Raw genomic sequence first — 26,920 nt, 5'->3', positions numbered from 1 at the left:
ACTATTGCTTTCCCCATAGTATCCATGGTTACGTTAATATGCTCATTCCCTCCAGGCATCTTCACAATTGCAAGATTGCATCTCCTTACTGACTGTATTTATTTCTTATGGTCCTCCATCTAGTGAACATAATAAAGTATTACATCAAAATACATTCATTATTAAATGAGAACTATGGGGTCAGGGCTTTTCCCCATAGTTCTCCTAAAGGTCACGGGAGAACACAAACTAGCGTTCTCCAAAGCTCAGTATACCACGAGCTACAGCTCGCGGTATACTGAGATGCTGCAGCCGGGACAGATCCCGACAATACTGTCTGGATCCACCCAGCTGCGGGATTGACAGCTGGCTCTGCCTATCCAGAGGAATAGCCAGCTGTACCCGCCCCCTCCCCGTCTGTTTCGCCAGTCAGCGCTGGAGGATCGGACAGGGGAGGGGGGAATACCTGCAGGGAGCCGTGAGTGACAGTCAACGCTCTCTGCAGGTACATGATCGAGAAGTGAGCGAGCGACGGCATGTGTTCGCTCACTTCCCGATCTATTGAGCCGACGTGCGACAGTTTCATTGTCGCAGGTCGGCTCAGATTATGAGGCTGAGTGAAAATAACTTGCCTCATAATTCTCCTTTAAAAAAAAATGTACGTAGGTTATTCGTCCAGTGAAACTGCATATGCATTTGTTCTGTGTGAGTTAAACAGCTGGTATGAAAATGGGGCAAAAAACAGATGTTTTTAGAGTATTTTCTCTTGTGAGCGAATGTTCTTTATTAGGTATATTCATATAGAACAGAATGAATGAGAAAAATAACACAATATGGCCACCAGATTGCGCTGACCATAGGAATAAATGTGTGTTGAAAAAGAGACCGAATTCAAGAGAACCCTGGAGAGAATGACCATATAAATGTAACTATTGCTCTCCCCATAGTATCCATGGTTACATTTATATGCTCATTCCCTCCAGCGGTCTTTATAATTGTGACATTGTATCACCCATCATGTATTTATTTCCTGTGATCCTTAGCTCCATCAAGTTCATTCGCTCTGTTCTATAAGGATCAACCTGAAGAGAAATTACACTAAGAACATTCGTCTTTGCCCCATTCTCACGACAGCTGGTTAAAGGGTAATTCCACGTTCCCAGGTGAATTTGGGAAAATCGTATTATCCCTCCAGTCTGCCCCCCTCCCTCCTCCCTGGCTATACTTACTTTTGGGCAAACGCTCCATCCCCTCCACCGGTGCACTGTCCGTACCCCGTACTGGCATGTAGCGCAGCCCCGCGCTATGTATTCTAAATTTCTCTCGCAAATAGGGAACACTCATTGGTCAGCATGGACAGAAGCACTTCCCATCTGTCAGGTGACTAATGAGTGCTCCCCATTTGTGAGCGAGATTCAAAATGCATAGTACCTAGTAAACGCACCTCGTTTTAACACGCAGAGCTGCGTAACACAACATTCCAGGGCACCAGCGTTCGGCCAAAGGTAAGTATAGTAGCGGAGGGAGACAGATTAGAGGGAGTAATTCCATTTTCCCAAATTCCCCTGAGAAAGAGGAATTATTATTATTATTATCAATATCATACAGGATTTATATAGCGCCAACAGTTTGCGCAGCGCTTTACAATATAGGGAAGACATTACAATCACAATACAATTCAAGACAAGATGGTAAGGAGGGCCCTGCCCCTGAGGGCTTACATTTAACTTGCACAGAACCAATGTACCTGAAGTTTATATGGACAAATAGCTATGCAAATTTTTTATAAATAGGCCCCTTACTATTCTAATGCACAAGGCCGTGGCAGACATTTTTTTTGGTGACATTCGGAAAGCTGCAGCATTAATTACAATAGTGACTACTCAGGGCCGGTGCTAGGATGTTTGCCTAGACAGGCAAAGTTGCATTTCAGGCGGCCGCTTGCCTTGCCTTGCGGTAGCGCCGGGCCTGTGACTCAGTCTATAAAGTATGACAGTGGTGTATAAATCACAAGAATGCCATTGCACGTATAAATAATTCAGCTCTATTGTATAGGTTTGGCTTGTTTGTAGTAACAACTATTCGTGACTTAATATGTGATTTATTTGGTGGCATTATTTCCTAGAATAAAGCAGTTCTGTATACAGGACTTTCCTCACCATTGCAGCCTATTGATTTTGGGGGAACCAGCATGTAAAATAAATTTCCATCCATAATTCCCTGTTTGATTTAGGCCTCATTCACACTGGAATCGGCCGGCACATACAGCTCTGTGCTGCGTGCACGGTCGTATCGAGCGGCTCCCGGGAAGGACACATGCTGCGTGTGATTAGTACACAGCCCTTGTCCTTCTCTATGAGACTACGCGGCCGTATAGCCCCCTACGCTCACCTCAAGTGCACGTCCGTGCGGGTGCGTATTTCCTGGCTCGGATGCAGACAGGATCCACCCTGTCAGCGTACGAGTACGCTCACCCGCACTGACGTGCAGGGTGGGTGAGCGTAGGGGGGCGTACGGCCGCGTAGTCCCATAGAGAAGGACAGGGGCGGCGTACTAATCACACGCAGCACCTGTCCTTCCCGGGAGCTGCCCAATACGGCCGTGCACACAGCACGGAGCTGTACATGCCGGCCGATTCCAGTGTGAATGAGCTCCTACATGTAACCATATTTATGGGTCCTTTCCTCACACGCTCGGCTACTGAGCAGAAGGATCCAATGCTTCCCACAAAGAACCTTTGTGTATTATTGTTGGATTGCAGCACCAGTTTTTTACCACTGGATGGCCAGGGGAACCTAATCTCGGACCCAGCTGTGTGTGTGGGTGCAGGATATCTTTCCATGGTACTACACAGCGGGATCCTGAACAAATGGCGATTCTCCAGATTTCCCAGAAATATAACTCTTTATATAAAGCTTTATCTTAAGTCTTGTGTCTGCTTTGTAAAGCTGTTTGATGGCAAAATGGTGGCCTCTGGTATTTACAGGCAACAGGTGCTCTTTAGATCTTCCACAAAGCATATAGCAAGGATTCCTTGCCAGCTGTGTCATAACAGCGGTCTTCTGTTATTATCGCTGAAGAACGAATGTTGAGCGTGTCATGTGATCTCTTCTAACCATCTGTGTTTCTCCCCACAGGCATATGTTGATTACATGGGTTTTATCCTCACTTTAAATGAGAGTGTGAAGGGGAAGAAGCTGACCTGTGACTACCGGGTGTCAGAGGTAGGTTTTGGATCAAAAAATGCACACACAGCACACACAATGCACACACAGCATCACAGCATCACAAGAGACACTGTCACCTTACCCATGCAGGTCTTGGAAGGCCCCCCTGGCCCACTTACACTTGCATTACTATTGCTCCCCTACTATGTCTTCCTGCCAACAACACTACCCAATGTTTCTGGGTGTGGATGCCCATGTGAAGGGAAACACGGCAGGGGTGTCGGGGGGGGTTTGGGGTGACCCATAGAAGCGTTCTGGCGAAAGCTGAGCCACCACAATCGCTTCTACTGTAAAGCCGACAGTCGGCTTTACAAGTTTAAACAGCGTCCTGGCGGCAAAACCCGCCGGGAGTCTGTTTAAACAGCCCCGATGCCAGTGACGTATGGTCATGAAGGGGTTAAAAACGCTACCTGCTGAAAATATGCTATAGTTTCCCATTTTAATTATTTTACAAAGCTATCCATGACTCTGTTCCCTGCAACATCACCAACCTCGTCTCAAAGTACCACCCAAAAAGTTCAATCCATTCCTCCCAAGATTCCTACCTTCTTTGTCGCCTCCTGCCATGCTTGCCTTTAGGACTTCTCCAGAGCCTCTCCCATCTTCCGGAACTCCCTAACCTGACCTGTCCAGCTATCTCCTACTCTGTCTGCCTTTACATGATCCCTGAAAACTCATCTTTTATAGGGAATTCTATCATGCCTTTACCTAACAACTGAACTCTTAAAGGAGAACTATGAGGTGAGTGCTTTTCACTCATAGTTCTAGCCGACCTGTGACAATGAGACTGTCACAGGTCGGCTCAGTAGATCGGGAAGTGAGCGAACAAATACCGGCGTTCGCTCACTTCTCGATCCTGTCATGGCGCTCTGCCGTGACGGGGGGAGTGGCTGGATTCCCCCCTCCCCGCTCCGATCCTCCAGCGCTGACTGGCGGAACGGACAGGAAGGTACAGCTGGCTCTGCCTCTAGATAGGCAGAGCCGGCTGTCACTCACGCAGCTGGGCGGATCCAGACATAATTGTCGGGATCCGCTTCAGCTGCGGTGTCTCAGTATAGCGCGAGCTGTAGCTCGCGGTATACTGCGGCGTCTCAGTATACCGCTAGCTGCAGCTCGCGGTATACTGAGCCTAGGGTGACGGGAGGACGCTAGTTTGTATCCTCCCGTTACCCTAAGGAGAACTATGGGGAAAAGCCCTAACCCCATACTTCTCCTGTAAGCTGGGCACACATGCAGTGAATTTCGGCCGATTCAGCAGGAATAAAACAAAATCCAATCCGTGGGTAGCCCCATCCCCTTCTCAGAAGTTGGTCATTAGATTGACTTTTGCTGAAGGGACATGCTGAAAAATTGTCAGCTGAATGGTGCACTGGTCCGGCATTCTTACAGCGACAAGCACCGCTGTCAGTATACAAAGTACACAGTGGGAGATTAGTTTATCCACGTTGTTTAGCTTGAATAGAGGAATCTGTTGAATGAAAAAAATAAAACTCTGAGTAGCCATCTTTACTTTCTAAAACATCTCATCCCCTCACAGTTACCACTTTTTATATCACTTGCCTTTTAGATTGTAAGCTCTCACTGGCAGGGCCCCCCCTACCATCTTGTCTTGTGTTGTATTGTAACTGCACTGTCTCCCTTTATATTGTAAAGCACTGCAAAGACTGTTGGCACTATATAAATCCTGTATAATACAAATAGTGGTTAGGAATGAAACAGTTACATATCCCCTAGAGCCTTGGTTCTCAACTGGTGGGTCGTGACCCCATGTTCAGTGGGTCACCGCATGCCTTCCACTTTTCTAGGTGAGAGGCTCCTCAGCTTCCCCATAGTGCAGAACTGTAAGTTCTCGCGCCAAGCAGCCATTCAAAATTTGCTGCCCAGGGTTGAGTGTCGACTTGAGCTGGGGTGGGGTAGGTGGTATGGTTGCGAGGGAGCTTCATCCATACGTACATTGCTTACAGCTCCCTCACGTGTCCTGTAGAGGTGCCTGGACCGGAGTGACATCACATTCTGGCACCCGGCACCTCTACAGGGCGCGCAAGGAAGCTGAACAAGTGGATGCACGTATGGATGGAGCTCCATAACCGCACAGCAGCTCACACTGCATTCCATTGCAGTGCAACTTGGGTCACGACTTAATGACCAAGGACAAATGTGGGTCTTGAGGTTACACAGGTTGAGAACCACTGCACTAGAGGATTATGAGACTGATCTTTATGTGTATATGAGTAGCAGGTATGCCTCATAGGGCCATTAGGTATGTGAAAGCATATTTTAATTTGCAGTCCCAATGTGAAGATCACAGCACCATTAAAGGTCACCACAACTAAGAGATGAATGTAGGCTGCCCTCACTGACTTCCTTCTGAAAATGCTAGTTGTCTGGCTGTCTCTGACTCCAGTACCAAAAACCAACCTGGAACAAGCACGCAGATTGGGAAAGTTGCAGCAAACTCAGAACTCCTAATCAGAATACTTGTTTGTGCCTTAGAAAGTTCAGAAGCATTTGGATCGCCATGACAGCCATGAAACTTTTTCATGTGGTCATCGATGGCATACTCCGTACCTTTTCACTACAGATCTATACCTCCTCAATCAAGCATGGCAGGTTTGAAACTAGAGAGCAACTATAATGGATTTTAGTCCATTTTATTATTATTTTTTATTTACAAGTGTATAAAATGATTATTCGTACATCTTTATTTTACAGATACACATTTTTACAGAATGTATACTTGACACTGTTTGAAGAGAATGCTGGGCTTTCTAAGAAGCAAGACCCAGCACTATCTTTATCCGCTAAAAGCCGTTGCTGACCTTTCTAGCAGAGGGGGAGGGAGGGTGTCCCTTTTTTTGGCTCATTCATGCTTTTGTTTTTGCACAGCAGCTGCTATCTGAGACTTCTGATGCCATCTGCTGGCTCCAAGCTGTAAATCCTTATGTTTAATCCTCATTTTGGTATTTATCTCACACAGCTAGCTGCTTTGATCAATAGATCCCTGTAGCCGTCTATAGTCGTTTCTAATAACCATCATGTGTCTGGAAACATTCATAGGGATGTGTTCAGTATATTCTCAGTCAGTTACTGCTAGAATTCAGGTAATGTCCTTGTGAGTACAACAGTGACACCCAGTGGCCAAATTCAGGCACTACATGTCAATGTATCTGATTCTGTTTTTTTACCGGTGGGTTTTTGACCACCCCTTTACATTTGGGATTCCTACTTTTTTTTTCTTTTTTTTTCTGAAACACAAGAACAGTATAGACAAACTCATATGCTTATTATTAAGCATTGACCTAGCAAAGTAGTGCATTGATAATAGCAAATGCCATAGAGTAGACATCACGGTTATTGGTGGCTATAAATGGCCAGACATCGATTGTATGATGTAGACTTGGGTTAGGATTCTCCTAGAATGCACTTAGGTAGCTTTAGTGTGTTGAATCAGTTTTTATTAGCATTTTTTAAACAGGTTTCATAACATTCAGTATTAAAACTCAAGAAGGATATAAAAAGTAAAAACACAACATCAGGAGACATGAGTATGTGAATTGAACATTGGCGGACTGGCGTGGACATTCAACGGCCGGTGTCTAGGGCGACTTATATTTGGTTACAGGATATATAAAGCTAAGGCATTTACGGGTTATGCATAATTCAATGTAGAAAGGATCATCACCAATATGACTATATCCACAGTTTAATTCTGGTGGGAATCAAGATTGCGTGTCCAGATTTTGTATCCCTTGTCAGCATTACTTAATACCTTCTCCGAACAAACATTTTAAAGGAGAACTATGGGGTTAAGGCTTTTCCCCATAGTTCTCCTTAGGGTAACGGGAGGACACAAACTAGCATCCTCCCGTCACCCTAGGCTCAGTATACCACGAGCTGTAACTCGCGGTATACTGAGACGCCGCAGCTGAAGCGGATCCCGACAATTATGTCTGGATCCGCCCAGCTGCGTGACTGACAGCTGGCTCTGCCTATCTAGAGGCAGAGCCAGCTGTACCCTCCCCCATCCGTTCCGCCAGTCAGCGCTGGCGGATCGGAGCGGGGAGGGGGGAATCCAGCCCCTGCCCTGTCAGGATCGAGAGGTGAGCGAACGCCGGTATGTGTTGGCTCACCTCCCGATTTACTGAGCCAACCTGTGACAGTCTCATTGTCACAGGTCGGCTAGAACTATGAGGTGAGTGAAAAGCACTCACCTCATAGTTCTCCTTTAAACATACTAACAACAGAGAGAGAAGAACTGATAAAGGAGGGAAATTCGGAAGAAAAAGAGAGGGGAAGGAAGGGGATTAGGGGGGAAGGGGGGTCACGGTTCGTGAACTGAGGTTGTGTATCGTGAATTTGAGGCATCCCAGTCCCCGCCATGGTAATGTTTTAGAGGTAGGACTGTAGGTCGGCGGAGGAGGACACTTAAGGTAGCTTAAGACCTAATCAACTCTAACGCAGATTAATTGAGACAGGATAATTGGTCAGGTGGCAAAAAAATAGAGCCATGCTAAGGGATTGCCCCCTCAGACAGCGTAGTGTTTTCTTCACTTATGGGCATTCAAGGGGAAAAAAAATTAAATATCTGGAAATGTTTTTTTTTTGGTCATGTAAATCGGAAATATTGCATATAAATACTTCATAATTAGTCTCTTTATGGTAGAGGATATCCAGTTGTGCTGTATGGGTGCAGATATATATTTACTGCTGTGCTGGGAACAGGATTCAACAGAAGGGTCTTTGGTTACCCTCATCTGAATGACTCAGAAGAGTGACATACCACTTCCTCTTCTCCTTTAAGGGATATGTTTATGTCTTCCTCCTGCAAGAGGAGTTGACAAGCGCAGAGCAACTGCTGTGCTCTCTTATTAGACAGCCCAGGATGTACTGCACACAGTGACACATGGAAGCAGGTGGCAAGTTGTAATCAATGGGTACAGGTATAATTCTAGTGCTGTGCTGGGAACAGGCCTCAGGATAAAAAGCCTAGAATGCACTGCACACGCTGAAACATTGGAGCACCCATTAAAATAATGATTGCATACAAAGAATAAATATAATATGGCACTCTATGAACTTTTTCTTTTTAGAAATGTTACCAATAATCTCAGTGGAAGGGTTCTAGGCGATTGAGTAGTAGCTTATTCAGGAAAGATATATATTTTAAGCAGACCTTGCACTACCAGCAAGTTCTACTATTTACTAAACCCCCCCCCCATTGCATAATGTTGCGGTAGAGGGAAAAAAATAAATGTAGGGATAAAACAAAGGTAAATGTACTTCCCTTACCCCTGGCATCTGTGCTGCAAGGAGTGACGTCACCATACTTCTGACAGGTTCCTGGGGAGCCTAAATCTCAATACACTTCTGTGCTGTGCTAGAATTTACAGCTGTGCAAGTGGAATTTACTTAGTCTTTCCCGCAATCTCACCGGAAGAACAGTGATATCACCCTCCCCTAGGCACCGAAGGTAGAAGCCATGGTCAGGTAACTACCTTTACTAACCCCTGCCACCTTTTATTCGCTATTATAACATCTGTCCTTGTACTGCCCTCCAATACAGTTTTTAAAAGGTAGGGAGGAAGGTGGAAGCCATGGTCAGGTAAGTGCATTTACTAACCCCACCACCACCACCAACACCAACTTCATTCACTTTTATAACATCTGTCCTTGTACTGCTCTCCCATACAGTTTTTTAAAGGATAGGGAAGAATGTGGAAGCCATGGTTGGGTTAGTACATTTACTAAACCCCCACCACCACCTTTATTCGCTATTATAACATCTGTCCTTGTACTGCCCTCCCATACAGTTTTTTAATGGGTAGGGAGGAAGGTGGAAGCCATGGTCGGGTAAGAACATTTACTAACCCCCCCACCACCTTTATTAGCTATTATAGCATCTGTCCTTGTACTGCCCTCCCATACAGTTTTTTTTAAAAGAGTAGGGAAGAAGGTGGAAGCCATGGTCGGGTAAGAACATTTACTAACCCCCCCACCACCACCACCACCTTTATTGGCTATTATAACATCTGTCCTTGTACTGCCCTCCCGTACAGTTTTTTTTAAAGAGTAGGGAAGAAGGTGGAAGCCATGGTCGGGTAAGTACATTTACGAAACCCCCCACCACCTTTATTGGCTATTATAACATCTGTCCTTGTACTGCCCTCCCATACAGTTTTTTAATTGGTAGGGAGGAAAGTGGAAGCCATGGTCGGGTAAGTACATTTACTAAATCCCCACCCCTGCTTTCAGTTAGGGGGGTAGTCATTACTGTGGCTTAGCTTTGTTATATCCACTGTGCAGTTTTCATTTACTGGATAGAAAAATGTACAAAAGAGGGATGGGCAACTCTTAAAATATTTTAACGCGTTTTTTGTGGGCAGATGAGTTATAGGTTATGTAACCGCTCCTGACTGTATTACTTCTATGCTGCTAGCATCTTGGTTGACCGATTATTCTCTTTTGTCCACAATTCCGCCAGTCTTTACAATGATCACCCCGCTCCTCAGCTCCCTCCTACCCCTCGTTGCTTTTTTGTGCATAATGGGCTACAGTGTTCAGGTGGCCAATCTAGTCAGGTAGGACATTGTGCTGATGGAGCGAGCGGTCTCCTCCAGCCTGTGACCCCGGCTACGCAGGACACACAGCCTGATGCTTCCGTTGCAATATTAATTTAGCTGGACAAAAGGATGCCGCTTGAGCTTCCACACATCGCTTTTCAAAGAGACCCAGACACCAACGGAGCTGTGTGTCTCTTTAATTATGTATTAGGCTGCCTGGGCTGGCAGCTGGGGCCTGCTCGCTAGATACGGCTCTGCTGTTTTTAATCCCTTTAAAAAGCAGTGGAGAGCAATGGATGCGTGACTGTTCCTCCCCTCCCCCCCCCATCCTCCTCCTCCTCCTTTCCATCGCCTGAGCCTAGAGGTACAGCCATCCCCTGGCAGCTATTACTCAGCCAGCCTCTGCTCTGTAAGAGGAATGGAAGAGCCAGTTTGCCTGTAATGAGCTGCCTATAGCTGGGAGGCTGCTGGCCATGTAAATCACCAGTATTGTTTAACACAAGCATCTATTCCTTTTCTTGATTCTTAATTACAATTCGAAGCTGCAGCACCCACAGCTGAATCTTTTGGCATGAACATGGCATAGGCCTGTTTTATAGTTATTGGCTGGAATGATTGACGAGCACGGGATTAGGGTTAGGGAGCTCCTTAAATCTGACTGCTGCATGGTCCTTCTGTAGAATACATGTGGCTTAAACCCGCACAATTGTTTGGGCTCAACCTGCTTGTTTAAAAAAAATGAACCTGTTGAAAGTATAAGCCTACCTTTGTTCAAGTTTGAAATGCAGGGCTGCGGCCGATACGCCACCAAACTGCGATTGTAAATTATAATTGTTCACGACAGAAATCTCTCCACTGACTACATGTGTGGGACCAGTACAGTGTTTAAATCTTGCCGGGCTCCTGATACAAACACAAGGGGACAAGCAGTATTCTATACAGTTGGCCATACACCAGTAAAATGTAAAATCATTATCGCAAGATTCATTTGATTTTCTCATAGTTAATGCGATCAAATCAATAAGCCGTAATGGCGAAAAAATAAAAGGAGTAGGATGGAAAACAATTTTTTGAAGGAAAGAAATGGTATCAGTGAGTGTTTTTTGTTCAAGAAACTCTATTCATTTGAATGTTAAAAGCAAACACAATATTGAACGACATTCGTCAAGTCTCTGATGGCATTATTGGATGTTCTGATGAGATTTTTTGTATGAACATTCGTATGAGAAGCTACCAGTGTATGGCCAACGAAGAGGTTGGGGTCGGTGTCAGATGGCTAGTAGAGAATACAGGCAGACTAACACAGGCCTCCGACAATATGCCCTCTGCCCACTATGAAACTCTTATGGCCTGTTCTCAGACACGCTAAAGGATGTAGATGCTGTACCAGTTCCCCCCAGGATGGGTAGTCAGAAGAAAGAGGTGTACTGTAAACAGGTGCTCTTTTTAAGTTCTAGCTTGGCAGCTTGTGGCAGCCCTACATTTTATGTAAAAAAATATGCAGTCTGCTGTTGCAGACCACCTTCTAAGAACATTTTTGCTGCCTTTACTACTTTCTAAATAACATATCTGGAACAAACATGGAGCCAATGAAGTCAGAAATCTTTTCTTTTTGATCCAGCAAGCAATAAAAAGATGATGGACCAGCAAGACAGCATGCATTTGAGGACAGCAACAGCAGCCTACCGGTTTCTCACCTTATACTTTCAGTTGTCTTTTAATCAGCTGGAGTGAAAAAGAGACTTCTGTATTGACATGGTTTTAGAAACAAGATGTCTTGCTGCACTCCTTACCGGAAAAAAACCCCAAACTGGGTGGGTGCTCGTAGTGACCACAGAAGGCACTGTGTATATCACAGAAGAAAATAATAATGTCACCAGCACGCCGCAATAGTAAATCAATGATCCATTTTAATGGCACATTGCCATCCAATAGAATTGGATGGCAATGTGCCATTAAAATGGATCATTGATTTACTATTGCGGTGTGCTGGTGACATTATTCTCTTCTTCTCTTCTGTATTGACATGGAGCCCATAGGCCCGTGGGTTTGGCTAATTTTAACTGAATTATTGTGCACCCCTGTCTGTTCATTCTGTGGAAGTAATCAATAAGCCAGGCTGAATTTTGTTTTTATGCTCAGCCACGCTAAAATAGAGCCAGCGTTGGGGTGTCCTGCTCTTTCCTCCAACCCTAGACAATAACACATGCTGGGAATGCACATTAATGGAACCGTTGTATGTTGGATAGAGGTCATAGAGTCCTCTGTGTGTCATTTCAAGTGTGTGCTGGTGCACAATAAAAAACATATTTAGTACATCTCTGCAAATGTATCCCTTTAAATATTCTACAAGGATAGAAAAATGACTCTTGATCTGCCAGAAATTTAGTGTGTTCCTAACTTATTGTTTGGCCTGACAACACAGTGCCTTTTCTCCTCTGAAATCCTGTTCAACATTGTGACCCTGACATCTGTACTATAGATAGTTTGCCTATCGCCCACCCCTTTCTGTCTTTCTCTATATGGATGTTTTTCCCAGCAAAACAATGATGGTGCCTTAACTCTTAAGAGCTTGCCCACACACAGTGTGTAGGTAGGGGGCCCTTGGGAGATGTAGCTCTGGGTGCATGCCAACACCAGAGCTGTCCCTGCAAAATTGTTAAAAGTCTGGTGTTGATATCACAGGGAGTAATAAAAGCTGTTTTTCGTGCAGGAGCAAGGTAAAAAAAATAAATGCTAAGCTATGGTTTAGAGGAGGAAAGGGAGGTTCAGGGGGAATTTGAATCATGCCTCTACAAATGCTTTAATCAGTGACTAGCTATACAGAATCAAAGATTGGCTGATAAAAGCCTCATTCCAACTTTAACAGACTTTTGCTTTGAAGACTTCAATACAATAAACTGATACATGCACATTTTTACTTTTTACCTTATTGGTGCGTTTTATTAATAATTATTTGCAAAAAGTGGAATATATATTTAAAGGAGAACTATGGGGTCAGTGCTTTTCCCCATAGTTCTCCCCAGGGTCACGGGAGGACAGAAACTAGCGTCCTCCCGTGACCCAAAGCTCAGTATACCGCAAGTTACAGCTCGCGGTATCCTGAGACCGCCGCAGCCAGGACAGATCCCGACATTACTGTCTGGATCCACCCAGCTGCGTGATTGACAGCTGGCTCTGCCTATCTAGAGGCAGAGCCAGCTGTACCCGCCCCCTCCCATGTCCGTTTCGTCACTCAGCGCTGGAGGATTCAGAAAAAAAATTCAAAAGTTAGGAGTCGGCTGTCATGTGTAAGGAGCACACGGAGCTCCTGGGATTTGTACATCTCTGTTTTAATGTATGATTTTGTTTTTATAAATATAAATAAAGAGATGCACCGATACCAGTTTTTCGAGTACAAGTACTGATACTTGTCCAAGTACTTACAGATACAAGTACTGATACTTGTCCAAGTCCTCACAGATACAAGCACTGATACATTTTTGTTTATTGTCATGTGACAGTTTTTCTAAAAAAATACAGACTAATGATATCAGGACAGTGGTGGAGCGCCAGAGCTAGGTCCCAGCTGCAACCGCTGCAACCCTGGTAGTTCTCATGAAAATGCCAAGTATCAGCATTGGTACTCGAAAAGTATCGGTGCATCCCTACATAGAATGTTAGGAAAAGTCAACTTGGCGGAATGCCTTGTTTCCCAAGAAGGTTCAGCCAGGGCATGCCAGCTGAGGTCTGAAGGACCTATCGTCATTTCCAATTGTAACCAGCACAAATTGAGCAAATAATCTCTTATGTCTATTGGCATGCAAAGTCGCAGTATGGTTAGGTGTGATCACTTAGCCCATGCCTTCCTAGTCATATCATTGGCACCATTTGCTAATAAGGAGGGTCAACAATGCACTATTTTTGCTAAACACTTTTAAAAACCCAAAGAAACCTAATGGTGGGAAGACGTGTGTTTGTTTTTGGTAATCAGGTTAATTTTGGTATTGAAATGCTGATTTGGTTTGCATGTCTATTGATAAGGTGGACTGCTCTGTCCTCAAAAAATGCATTCCCACTGAGCAGAACGTGTATTGCTAGTATCTAATGTTTGTGTATTGAGAGAATCGGTTGTTTCTTTGAGGTTTCTGCACCTCAACACAACTGATTAGCAAAGTTGTGAGCTTTTATGCATGATCTATTGCTAAAACGAAGAGTGGTCATTGATATCTCCCAACAATGGCAGACAAGAAGGTAAACCCTTCAGTTTCTCAGCTTTTCATCCGTGTCCCTTCACCTGTCTACATCCCATACTTTCTGAATGCACTGTATAGGTTAAAGCTAAGAAATATCTAAAAAGAGGGATGTATGTAAATTAAAAGGTAACTAAACACAAGAGTGTAATAGATCGCTGTCTTTAGATGCAGTGGTTGCATTAGTTTCCTTTTTTTTCAGGCTAAGAATATTTTCAGCAAGTACAGAAATGCCTGTTGATCCTGCCAGGAATGCAGTGTGCTTGTCAGTTCCTGTGAGATGACCTGGAAGCATTAAACAATGTTATCTTCATTCTGTTAACTACTAATCCCTGTGCCCCCATCCCATGTAATTGAGATAAACAAAGGCACATATGTTTTATAATCCAGCCTAGTTGGCAACCATGGCTCGCTTCGTATATAAAGTAGAGGAATGAGCGTAGCCACCTAGGGACAGGAAGTGTGTTCTTTGCAGGATTATCAGGTGAAAATAATAGGGTGGGGGGGGGGACCTGAGAAAATAAAACTAAAGCAGGAACCTCACCTAAGGCACTGGTAAGTGGTATATTAGCCAGTATAGGTAAGTAGCAGTATATCACATTTTTAGTTTTGGGTTTAGATACTTTTTATGCTTGGATATGCTTTAAAAAGGCAATGGTCCCTTTTTTTTTTTTAAATATAGTGTGTAAAGGTTAGACCTCTGAAAGTGAAGGTAAATACAAACGTTCAGAATTGTCATCAAGTCATGAGGGAGGTTCAATCATCCTATGGGGCAAGTGTCCCAATTACTATCTCAGATGGGAAGTTTTCTCACTTTGGGGAGATATCCTTCATTTTTGTTGCATCTCTAGAATAGGCAGTGAAGCAAAAAAAAACAGCATGACCCAGGCAGTATAAAATAATAATCTGATGGGTTTTGGTTACTGAATACTATTTTAGTCACAGGCCTTCCTCCAATCCATTCTAAGGTGGTCTGTCCAAAGCGGCCAACCAGGTATCTGTTTTACATTGTCTAGCACATTGTAATAAATAACAGCTGGGCTCTGATTGGTTGCTCTAAAATCACTTATTGGTCTCTCAATGTGCTTCCCTTTTTATATACACACTATATTGCCAAAAGTATTGGGACGCCTGCCTTTGCACGCACATGAATTATCTCAGATGATATTACTGGTGAATTACTGAGTATGCTTTTGTCACACAGGCAGTGGAGAAATTAATGGCCTTGCTGGACACATTGGATCTCTGGATTGACGAGACACCCCCTGTGGACCAACCATCGCGTTTTGGGAACAAGGCGTTTCGTACTTGGTATGGGAAGCTGGATCAGGTAGGTTTCATAGAGAACTAGCTAACCGGTTTGTGATTTGTTTAACACCAAGTTCTAACCTTTCATTTTATGTGACAGTATCTGTATAATCCCCGTAGGAAATAGAGAGAGGATAGGAGCCCTGGCAGACACAGAATGTGATTTTTACTGGTTCCCTATACAGCATTTAGCTGAACTGCAATGAAGGAGTAATAAACAGAATAAACATGCTACGTGATCTCTCGTGTAGCATATCTACTCTAAGCCAATCCATTGTGATTATAATCGGATATCTCTAAGGGAATACTACAGTGGGATTCATTGTCCATGGTGGTTTATCTACCCACCTTACAGTTTTGGGTTTTCCCCCTTCTATATATATAAGATCAATAAAAAAGAGAGAGCAACAACCATCACCACCGGGGCCCTTATGATGTGAGGGAAACTGTTATATGGTTTAACAGTAATGGAAACATCAGTTTTGGGTATACAAACCCTTTAAAGTTTAAGTCCGGGATAAGCAAATATTGTCAAAACACAAAAGTCAAGTGTATTCTTCGTTGAATCTTGGCAAGTTGTGTGTATTTTTTCCAGATCTGTGCAATAATATGTGCAGGAGCTTCCTATGGTAAAGACCGGTCACTGCTGCTCTCTTTCTTTGTGCAGGGTGACTGGTCTTGTCTCCGCCCCCTCCTTTAGTTTTCTGCAGGCAGCCTGTAGTGGGTGGAGTCTGCTGGGTCCCTCCCACAGCTCTGTGCTATGTACAGCACAGCGATAGGGCCATATCTGGGATAACAAAGGCATTTGGTGCACACAAAGTGGATTTATATCCTTTGTGACTATTGAGAATGACATTTGTATAAACGGTTTCTATTTGCCCGGAGTTCAGCTTTAACGTTCTAATCCAGTACAGCTGTAAAGATGCATGTTTATTGTATGCACAGTCGTCTTCATTGCTCCAGCAGAGAAAACCACAAACATGTTTGACACCCGGGTTTCATTCACAGGAAGCCGAGAATCTCGTTTCCACGGTGATCCCTTCTCCGCTAAGCGCGGCAGTGCCTGAGGTGGCTGTGTATTTAAAGGAGTCTGTGGGCAACTCAACCCGGATTGACTATGGCACAGGTAATGGGTGAGGGACGCATATGTAGAAAGCAGCGCGCCTACGTTCTAGGAGCCAGAAGATTCCAAATAATATTCCCAGCTTTAGTCTGACTCCTTTGTATTGTGAACGGCAGCTTGTTATGACTGTGTCTACACATACGTATTTCCAAAATGCACCGGTATACATTTAGTCACATGTGATTTTCATTTTCAGATGTGTGCACGCATTTTCAATGCCGCTCCTAGGCGGTTTAGTCCCATGACACCCAACTTATATGAATTCAAACCTTGTGTTTTGCTTCCCACCTTGGGATCGGCTTGTAAAGAGTCAAGAGAGAAATATGCAAAATGCTAGTTGGTCGGCTGTTATGCTAATCCTCTGCTTCATTGATGAGTCCCTGACTGAAAAAAACATGCAGATGAGAGTTCTGTCTGGCTGCATCCTTGTTTTAGGTTAATGACTCAGAAGTAACTGGTGGTTTAGCATGACGACCAGGCAAACTGCATTTTCAGGAGGCATTTGGCATTGGCCAGCCCATGTATTTCTCTAAGTGGAAGAAGAGTTTGGCTCTCGGCATACAATTTAATTTACCACAATGCAATTAACAAATGCACCATTAACAGGTTCGCCTCCCTGAAAGTGGTCTTTCAGTTATAGGCAGAGTCTGCTGGGCTGTGTCACCCTCTGGCTTTTTGGGGAATTCCAGCGGCAGGATCTACCTGTTATATTTAGTATCCAGGGTGACTGCATATTTATTTCTGTGACTTCAGGTCAGTCCTAATTTTCCCTAGTATGTTAGAAATCTATCAGATACCCCCTTATACTGGCTTAGGCGGACCCAGGAACTCAAGAACAGAAATCTACCCACTGTAGTCTTCCAGAGATATAAGATTGTCATGGTTAAACTGTGCAGTATCCTTGTCTACCAAAAACTGAATCATTCCCTTTTGCTGGACTGACCCTTTTAAATGTGGTCTTATGCTCTGACTGCACCGAAAATAAGCCCACATAAATAATAAAGGATTTGATTAATTGGAAATGCGTGGCTATTTTCACATTAATTAACAGGAAAGGAAGTTTGTTGAGAAGCAAGTGTTGCCATGCAGTCAGATGCGCACAGATCCTCCTATGAGGTTGAGAAAAATGCCTGCTAGCTACTACATGGGACTAACGAGCTGCTGAGTTCTGTAGACCTTTCTACAGCTTTGAATTTATTACTGTTATTATTATACAGGAATTATATAGCGCTAACAGATTGCCCAGCATTTTACAATATAAGGAAGACATTAGAATCACAATTCAAGACAAGATGGTAAGGGGGGCCCTACCCCTGGGAGCTTACCATCTAATAGGGAGGGACCAGTGATACAAGAGGTGGTAGCTCTGTGGGGATGTATTGTTTGTGAAAGTGATAGTTCAGTGTTGGTGGTACAGGCTTCCCTGAAGAGATGAGTCTTTAGTGATCGCCTAAAGGCAGTCAGAGTGGGAGATAGACGGACAGGTTGGGTAAGGAGTCCCAAAGGGTGGAAGAGACTCTAGTGAAGTCCTGGAGGCGAGCATGGGAGGAGTTGACGAGGGAGCTGGAAAGCAGGAGGTCTTGGGAGGAGCGGAGGGGACGATTAGGGTGATACTTTGAGATGAGGCTGGAGATATATACTATATATATATATACAGAGAGTGGCCAGATGACCACCCCATCAGTACTTAGTTGGGCCGCCTCGTGACTCCACGAGATGTTGAAAGGTGATGCGAGGAATCTGACACTGCACTGTTGCCCTTCTGTTGTCTTGTACCAGTCTTGCCACTCTCCGCTCTGCCGTAACATTGACTAGTAGCTGACGGCCACAATTCGCACGTTCAGACCCAGATTTTCGGCTGACAGTCCAGTCTTTAAACACTTTAACAGCTGCTCTTGAACATTTAACGAATTCTGCTGTTTTGCTGATACTCGCTCCATGGCTCCGAGCGCCAACAATCATCCCACGTTCAAAGGCTGTTAAATTGCGTTGTTTACCCGTATCTTCAGAAATAATCACTTCTACTGTCGTGTAAACAACCTGCTTCCCTATTTATAATGGTCTGGCCCGGCCCTCTAGCTACTTCAGCGCAAAATTATAGCTAATTTGCCTACAAACGTCAGGTGGTCATAATAAACTGGCCACTCAGTGTATATATACAGATAAGAGTTGTGGATGACAAAAACAAAATCAGATAGTTCACTTTAGATAGTTGTGAAAATAGCCATTCATTTCCAATGAACCACATTACATGGGGGAATTTATCAAAACTGGAGCAGACAAAATCTGCAGCAGGTGTCTGTGGCAACCAATCAGCTTCTCTTTCCAGTTGGTTCAGTTAAGGTTTGAAAATGAAAGGTGGATGCTGATTGGTTGCCATGGACAACTGCTCCAGATTCTGCCTGCTCCAGTATTGATAAATTCCCCTCTCAGTATTTTACGTGGGTCTATTTTTGTGCGGTCACCGCATAGGAGCACTTTTAAAGGACCAGTCCACCTAAAGCTAATGTTTACATTTTTGGTAGACCAGGATACTGCAGATTTAAGCCAGATAGGAGTACATTTCCAGATCCTGTATTATCCTTTAGACCCCATTCACACTGAGCTACATCCAAAAAAAAACCAACACTTTTTTCACCGTGATTTTGAGCTGAGCTATATTGAGCTACAGTGCACATTTTGTCGCGCTACGTAGCGTGACTTTTCGCAGGAACTTTGTAGCTGCTACATTGGGCTGTAACCAATCAAAAGCGGTCTTGATGTGACATCATTCCTTCCATCTTATATTTCTCTGCAAAAGTGACACTTCTGTAGCGCGACAACGTCCTACACCGTTAAAGTGTATTGGGCACAATCGCACAAAATCCGCCGAAAAATAGGTCATGTTCCAGCGACAAGCTTAAGCGACGAGCTACAGGCGACATTGAGCAGTGAGATGTGAACAGCTCCATTGAAATGCATTGGACGAGCTACATTGAGCGGCATTGTACTGATATTGGAGCGATTTTGGAGCTGAAATCGCGCCACAAATCGCTCAGAGTGAATGGGGCCTTATTTATTACATTATATGCTGACGTTTTTTCTTTAGAACAGTGTGACCAAAGTGTTATATTTTAAGAAGATTTCTGCCTGGCTGCCATGGGTTACAGCACTTTGCCTATCTTCTCCAGCATGGGGTCCATGACCTGTGGCAGTGATTTAGGCTGGGTTCACACCTGGGCGTACGGAATATGCGCATTTTGTGCCGCGCGTTTCTATTGCAATTTGCGGTAAAAGAAACGCGCGACAAACACGCGTTTACGAGGGCTATCCAGCTGTATCCTAATGGATACGCGCGGTAAATACGCCCCAAAGAAGCTCCTGTACTTCTTTGGGCGTAGGGCGTTTTTCAGCGCGTTCCTACGCCCAGGTGGGAACCATGCCCATAGGCAATTATTGGTTTTCACATGTTGAGCGTTTTACAGAGCGTAGGAACGCGCCGTAAAACGCCCAGGTGTGAACCAGGCCTTAGTGGTGAACATTCTTGCTGAGGTCCTACGTTCAGTCTATGCTTTTCTCCAGTTTCCATCCACAACCCAAAAAAAAAACATACCTGTAATTTGTTTCTGAGCCAACCATCACTGACATATGTTCTTGGGTATGCGCTGTTCGAATGTAAGCTCCTGTAATGTGCGGTACTGCGAGTTCTGATGCGGGCAATAGAACTGGGTGGGAGGTGCGTTTGGTGTGCCATTCCAATGAAATGCAATGCAATGCACTTCTCACACCAGCACACGTGGTAGGTGCGATTGCGTGGTACAGCACGTTCGGGTCCGGTGTGGGCTGCTGTGATGGAGTTTCATCCATATGTACATTGCTTGTACAACTCCCATGCACACCCTGTAGAGGTGCCGAGAGCCAGAATGTGATGTCACTCCGGTCCAGGCACCTCTACAGGACATGTGAGGGGGCTGTAAGCAATGCACGTATGGATGGAGCCCACCCCACCTCAAGCTGTCACTCGACTCCGGGCAGCATATTTTGAATGGCTGCTTGGCGCGATAACTGACAGTCCTGCGCTAGGGGGGAGGCTGAGGTGCCTGTCACCTAGAAAAGTGGAAGGCACACGGGGACCCACTGAACATGGGGCTGCGGCCCACTTTTGGGTCAGGACCCACCAGTTGAGAACCAGGGGTCTAAGCTGTGTTCATGGATCATTTGAAGAGATGTCTCCAGCACACCAAAAATCCTTTCAGGATAACCATGTCAAGGATTTTTTGTGTGCTGGTGACATCTCTTCAAATGATCCATCCGCAGTCACTACAAACACCCTCCCCTGTCGTTGGGGTATCCAGTAAGGAGTGCAACAAGTCTCCCGCTGTGTTCACAGTGCACCAAATTGGCTAAATGATTAGCACTGTTATCATGCATGAGATCAGTTCCTGCCGGGGACACTGTCTGCACATCGTGTCTATGTGCTTCTCATGTGTTCTTAGGCTTGTGTCGCCTTCCTTCCTCAAAAAATATATCAGGTTGGCTTTCATTCAAATCAGTCCTGGATTGAGTATTCTTATGTCAATGCTCCAGGGCCATTAGAATGTAAGCTCCTTTGGAAGTGGGTACTAATGTACTGTGACTATACTTAAGCCCTCGATAGGGTTAGTGATCTAGAAGCAACTGGAACACAATGGCAGAACGGAGACAAATGAACCTTCCCTGCTTTCCCTCGTTTCACCACTAGGAGGCCCTGTTGTTGCAGCAGTGGCTGGGGCCTGCAGTGGTTTTTTTCGGTGCTGCAGCCCACTTCTTCCTGTGCTGTCATTTTTTTTTCCTCTCTCCCTTACATCATTTCTTGTTCTCTGTTAGTCACTCTAAAACGGTTTGTGTCTTGTAACTCCATGGGGTGACAGCATCAGTCACACGTGTTCGAGGGGCTGCTGTTAGACATGCAAGATGTGCTAGCAGCATGGAGCACATCTCACGTACGCTTAATACCTCCAGCAGCAGGCGCGCATCTCGCTGGTGCAGCAAATAAGAAGTCCAGCAGCTGAGGTCACCCCATAATGATTTGTAAATTCTTTTTTTTTTTTGCGCTGGAGAAATACTGAAAATACTTTTTTTTTTTTTTAACCCTCGCCACATCTCAAGAAGAGAAAAGCAAGCTGCGTGCAGCTGTTTCGGAAGAGTCAGTCGTAGTCTGTGGCATGCTCCTGGGGAACTATAAATCCCATTATTCCCTGCGGCTAGCTCTTGGAGAGCTATTAGTTTCGGCAAGGTAGCTTGAGACTTGTAGTCTCTCCATAGCTGCTGAAGCGTAGTGAAGTAGGAAGAGAGAGAGTGCAATGGAACCAGATTGCTGTCATCTTGCCGTGAAAAGCTGACCTCTGCTCGAATCATCAAAGTTACAGCTACGGAAACTATCTCGTTAAGATAAATAGCTGAAATAGTAACCTTTCGTGGGAAAACTGCTATAGCAAGATCCCTCCAGTGCCAAATGCCTAGGCATATGGTCACATGGTCTCTGCTGTATGGGAAGATAAGCCAGTCTGAAATGTGAGCCACCTTTTGAGCAGAGACCACATAACTCAATGTCTAGGCATCCAGGTACAGGATCCATACTGGAGGGAGGTCTGGAGGAAAGGGGTAAGTATTTCATCCATTCTGCTAGCTCTTAATTCATCCCAGTATGACTGTTAGCACCATTAAGGCTCTGTTCACACCTAGGTGTATCGAATATGCATGTTTCCGAAGGCTACTTGGCTGTATCCCAATGGAAACGCGCGACAAAAACGCCGCAAAGAAGCTCATGTACCTTTTCAGACGTAGGCGCGTTCAGACGGGATGAAATACGGCAAGGTGTGAACCATACCCATAGAAAACAAGGGTTCAATATTGAGTTGGCCCGCCCTTTGCCGCTATAACAGCTTCAACTCTTCTGGGAAGGCGTCCACAAGGTTTAGGAGTGTGTCTATGGGAATGTTTGACCATTCTTCCAGAAGCCCATTTGTGAGGTCAGGTACTGATGTTGGAGGAGAAGGCCGGGCTCGCAGTCTCCACTCTAATTCATCCCAAAGGTGTTCTATCGGGTTGAGGTCAGGACTCTGTGCAGGCCAGTCAAGTCTCTCCACCCCAAACTCCCTCATCCATGTCTTTATGGACCTTGCTTTGTGCACTGGCCAAGCCCAACCCCTGAAAAATAACACCCACACTATAATCCCCCCCTCCACCAAACTTTACACTTGCACAATGGAGTCAGGCAAGTACCGTTCTCCTGGCAACCGCCAAACCCCGACACGCCCATCGGATTGCCAGACAGAGAAGTGTGATACAGGGAGTCTGATTTCAGGTTAGTTTCGGGAGCACATGAACTGATTGGCTCCTTGTGCTGCTTCTTCCTCTCATACTCCAGCGCTGTTGTACAGGGAGTGTGATTTCAGGTTAGATTCGGGAGCACATGAACTGATTGGCTCCTTGTGCTGCTTGTTCCTCTCATACTCCAGCTCTGCTGTACAGGGAGTCTAATTTCATGTGATATTCGGGTACTTACACTGCTTGCATTTAAAAATTCATTCAATTATGTATTCATTAATACGGAGCTGCAATAATTTGTGTCTTTTAGATATGTGTGGAGTTCAGCTTTAGGACCCGTTCACACCAGCCGCGGTGCTACAACGCGCAGCAGCTGGCGTGTGGTGCCCTGCACAGTGCTGATGCGCTGATCCCAGTAAATGGTGCCTATCCATAACAAGGCAAATTACCTTCGCTGGGGCTGTGCTGAAAATTGCGCGCAGTGCCAGTGCAGCCCCAACGCATCTGGGGTGAATTCCCCCTTAACATTTGAGCAGAGGTTCACTTTAAATCCTAAACTAAAAGTTTCCACCTAATATAACTTTTTCTTATTTAGGGCTCGTCACCTGTCACACATATACCGGTAACCTGCATTTTACCACACTGGAACAATGCAGGTCACCACTAGGACACATGGAAAGCAAATAGTTTTCTACGTGCTTTGTTTACAGCCCAGCGTGGGCGTGATGGCGGGTGCGCTGCGGAAAAATGCAGGCCATCGCACCGCAGTGTTTCATGCGTCTGTGTACGGACCTGAATGGAATGTCCACATTGTAAACTACCAATAAAGTTTAAGAAACCGTGACAGCTCCGGGCAGTGTTCGCTATAACACACTGTCGGAGCTGTGCAGTGTTTTAGCAGATGATATAGTGCAGTGGTTCTCAACCTGTGTAACCTCAGGACCCACATTTGTCCTTGGTCATTATGTCGCGACCCAAGTCGCACAGCATTGCAGTGCCGGGAGTTCGTGTGCAGGCGATCGGACTATAAGCGGGAGGTGCATTTGGGGTGTCATTCAAATGAATGGCAACGCAACAAACCGATTGCGTGGTGCAGTGCGTTAATGGCGATGAACGCTCTGTACTAGTGTAAACAGACCCTCAAAAACACTGACAGACACAATCTCGCACACATACATACACACTTCAAAAAAAATTATAATTCCCCCCCCCCTTTTTTTAAGATCCACCCAGTCTCCCCTACCTTATGAGTACTGGAGTGGATCCTCAGCCTGGGGTCCAGTTTGGGCTGCTGTGATGGAGCTCTATCCATACGAGCATTGCTTGTACAGCTCCCTTGTGTGCCCCTGTAGAGGTGCCATGAGCTAGAATGTGATGTCAGCCTCTACAGGGCACATGTGAGAGCTGTAAGCAATGCACGCATGGATGGAGCTCCCTTATGGCCATACTTCCAGCCCACCCCACCTCAAGCTAACAGGCAGAGCCGGGCAGCATACTTTAAATGGCTGCTCGGGGCGAGAACTGACAGTGCTGCGCTAGGGGGAGGCTGAGGAGTGTCCCACCTAGAAAAGTGGAAGGCATGTGGCGAATCCACCGAACATGGGGGTCACGACCCACCAGTTGAGAACCAAAGATCTAGGGTGAACTGGTCATTATATTTAGTTATCTATCTTTCATCCTTATCAGGATCCTATACACTTGTCATGCCCTCTTGGCTCTGCCCACTGTTATAGACGTTGGGGGAAAACTGTAGGCAGATTGGGCTGGTAGTAATGCTGTCTGCTGTCCACCGATCAGTTCTTAAAAGATGACCATTCTATCTTGCACTGGCCTTTATCACTGATCCCTCACTAAGCCTGGTGCGGTGTCGCAGCCTTTGAGACAAGAAGAAATCTGTAAAGTGTTAAACAAGCTCTCCTGGCCTTTTGAGAATGCTGTTCCACCAGTGCAAGACAGGTTTTACTGTCATTACAGTTAGCAGGTTTAGTGTACGCGCCTCTAGCAAATACTTCAGCTCACACTTGGCATTTTCACCACTCTGCCAGTGAACATTTCCGGACTCTGTAGACCTTGTAAGATCTCTACTGAGCTGTAAATCTGAGAAGTTAGTAAGCGTCATTTGCATGACACTGAGCACATTACTCAGTGCAGTTTTAGAAAAGCAACTGTCCCTTTTGGTAGAACAAAACAGTTTATGTACTTCCCAAGGCTCGAACACATTCATGTTAAAGAGTTTAAAGCTGAACTCCAGGTATAAATATGTATGTATACTTACACCGGGCCAAGCTGGACCAATATAATTATACATATTTTATACCTGGAAGGGCGACAGGGGCCGTAGTAGTAGCTGGTGCTACTACAGTGCTTTACAGCAATCTTCCAGGTCCTGTACTGCCGCTCTGCTGTCACAGCAGCCATTCAGCGAACGCCTAGTATCTTTATCAATGACACAGCAATGTACAGATGTGAACGCTATCCATAGTCTAAATGGACCCTTAATGAAGGTCATGTTGCATTGGCTAGAGAAAACACACCATTGCCCAAATCCCTAAAATGCTACTTTCCCAAACATTCGCTCCTTTGCAGGCTGAAATGCTGCAGGACAGGTATTGGCAACCTTGGCACTCCAGCGGTGGTAAAACTACAAATCCCTTGAGGCATTGCAAGACTCTCACAGCCACAGGCATGACTTCCAGAGGCATGATGGGATTTTGTAGTTTCACCACAGCTGGCATGCCGAGGCTGCCTACCCCTGCTGTAAAATCTCAATTGCTGGCGAGAGGGCAGCAGTGAAGCATTGCCTTGAGGCTTTGGGTGTAGGATAAATTCAGTCTCAAATATTCTGTTGCTGGTGATTTGTTACCAGTGAGGGAATCGCTAGTTTGGCATGGATCTATGGCAGATTTTTGCTTTATATTGTTGCAGTTTGCATTCAGTGGTTCCGATAGCACTGGAAAGCTCAGGTTAATATATTTACACAATACAAATGCAGCTTTTAGATTGTAAGCTCTCATGGGTAGGGCCCTCCTCATTAGCCCTGGTTCACATCTAGGTGTTTTTGAGCAGTTCGAAAAGCGCTTTTAACTGCCCAACACAAGAAATCCCATGATTTTCAATGGCCCTGGTTCACACCTGATCAGGAAAACGCCAGACGCCTGAAAAGATACAGGAGCTTCATTGGGCAGTTAAAAGCGCTTTTCCTCCCTATAGGCTTCATTGGAAATGCCCAAAAACATGCAACAGAAGCATGTTGCACATTTTCGTGAGTGTTTTTGCTCATTTATACGCGCGTTCTTCCATTGCCCACAATGGTTAATGAGTTCCCAGTTCATGTACGTGCGTTAAAACACAGATACAAATGTGCACAATGCGCATAAACACGCAAATAACTGCATGCTGCCAACGTGCGTACAAACGCGCAAGAACGGTGCCGCCTAGGTGTGAACCGGGGCTCAAGGAAAACTGTATTGTCTTCCTTATATTGTAAATCCCTGCACAGACTGTTGGAGCTATATAAATCCTGTATAATAATAATTATTAATATTAATTGTTCAAACACTTCCAGGGACTGGAAACGCTGTAAATGACATGTAATCCTGCATACATATTATGCACAATTGTTCCAGGTCAGCAGTTTCTGGTGACTGTGGACGGCGCTTTATTCAAATCCACACAATTGTTCTAAAGCTGGCCACACGTCTTGCAATGTAAAATCCATGTGAAAACAAAAGAGCCCCCCTGTAAAGCAGACACCAAATACCTCTCCTGGTGCCGGCTCCACCAGTCTCTGTTGTAATCAAGAGAGAGCGCCGGTTGAAGAAGCTGCAGAATTCAACACTTTTGGTAGTGAGAGATTTTTGGTTCCCTCTCAGCGGTTGCTCCTGCTGACCCCAACATCACACCAGTACACGGCAGCGATATCGGGGCCCTCAGGACCAGGAATCGGACACTCCTGGAAGTGTTGGATTCTGCAGCTTTGTCAACCATCACTTTCACTTGTCTACAGCAGGCCTTCTTAAACTTTTTTCACTGGTGACCCCTTGACCCCTTTTCGGCCGAGGAAATTTTTATGTGACCCCAGCGTCGGCGTCTCTCTCCTCCTCCTTACCCCCCCAGCATCAGTCGGTGTCTTTCCCCTCCTTCTCCCCTAATAAAAATCTTGCTTAGAGCCCGGGCCTCCACAGTCGCCTGGGCCCCTCACAC

The 26,920-nt window shown here is 45.2% G+C and overlaps 1 protein-coding gene across 2 annotated transcripts in view; it reads left to right on the top strand.

Annotated features, from left to right (window-relative positions):
- PTPA (protein phosphatase 2 phosphatase activator) overlaps positions 1 to 26,920 on the top strand; it is a 99,014-nt gene that overhangs the window by 20,495 nt on the left and 51,599 nt on the right. For both annotated transcript variants that reach the window (XM_018570846.1, XM_018570845.1), the window contains exons 3-5: positions 3,117 to 3,203; positions 15,203 to 15,328; positions 16,315 to 16,432. In XM_018570846.1, coding sequence (XP_018426348.1) covers positions 3,117 to 3,203; positions 15,203 to 15,328; positions 16,315 to 16,432 — 331 coding nt within the window. The remainder of the gene's footprint in view (positions 1 to 3,116; positions 3,204 to 15,202; positions 15,329 to 16,314; positions 16,433 to 26,920) is intronic.

This window comes from Nanorana parkeri, unplaced genomic scaffold (assembly GCF_000935625.1).
Source record: "Nanorana parkeri isolate BGI_ZX_2015 unplaced genomic scaffold, ASM93562v1 scaffold1607, whole genome shotgun sequence".
NCBI classification, from domain to species: Eukaryota; Metazoa; Chordata; class Amphibia; order Anura; family Dicroglossidae; genus Nanorana; species Nanorana parkeri.
Note: the sequence above shows the minus strand (reverse complement) of the source record. Positions and strands in the feature narration are given on the sequence as shown.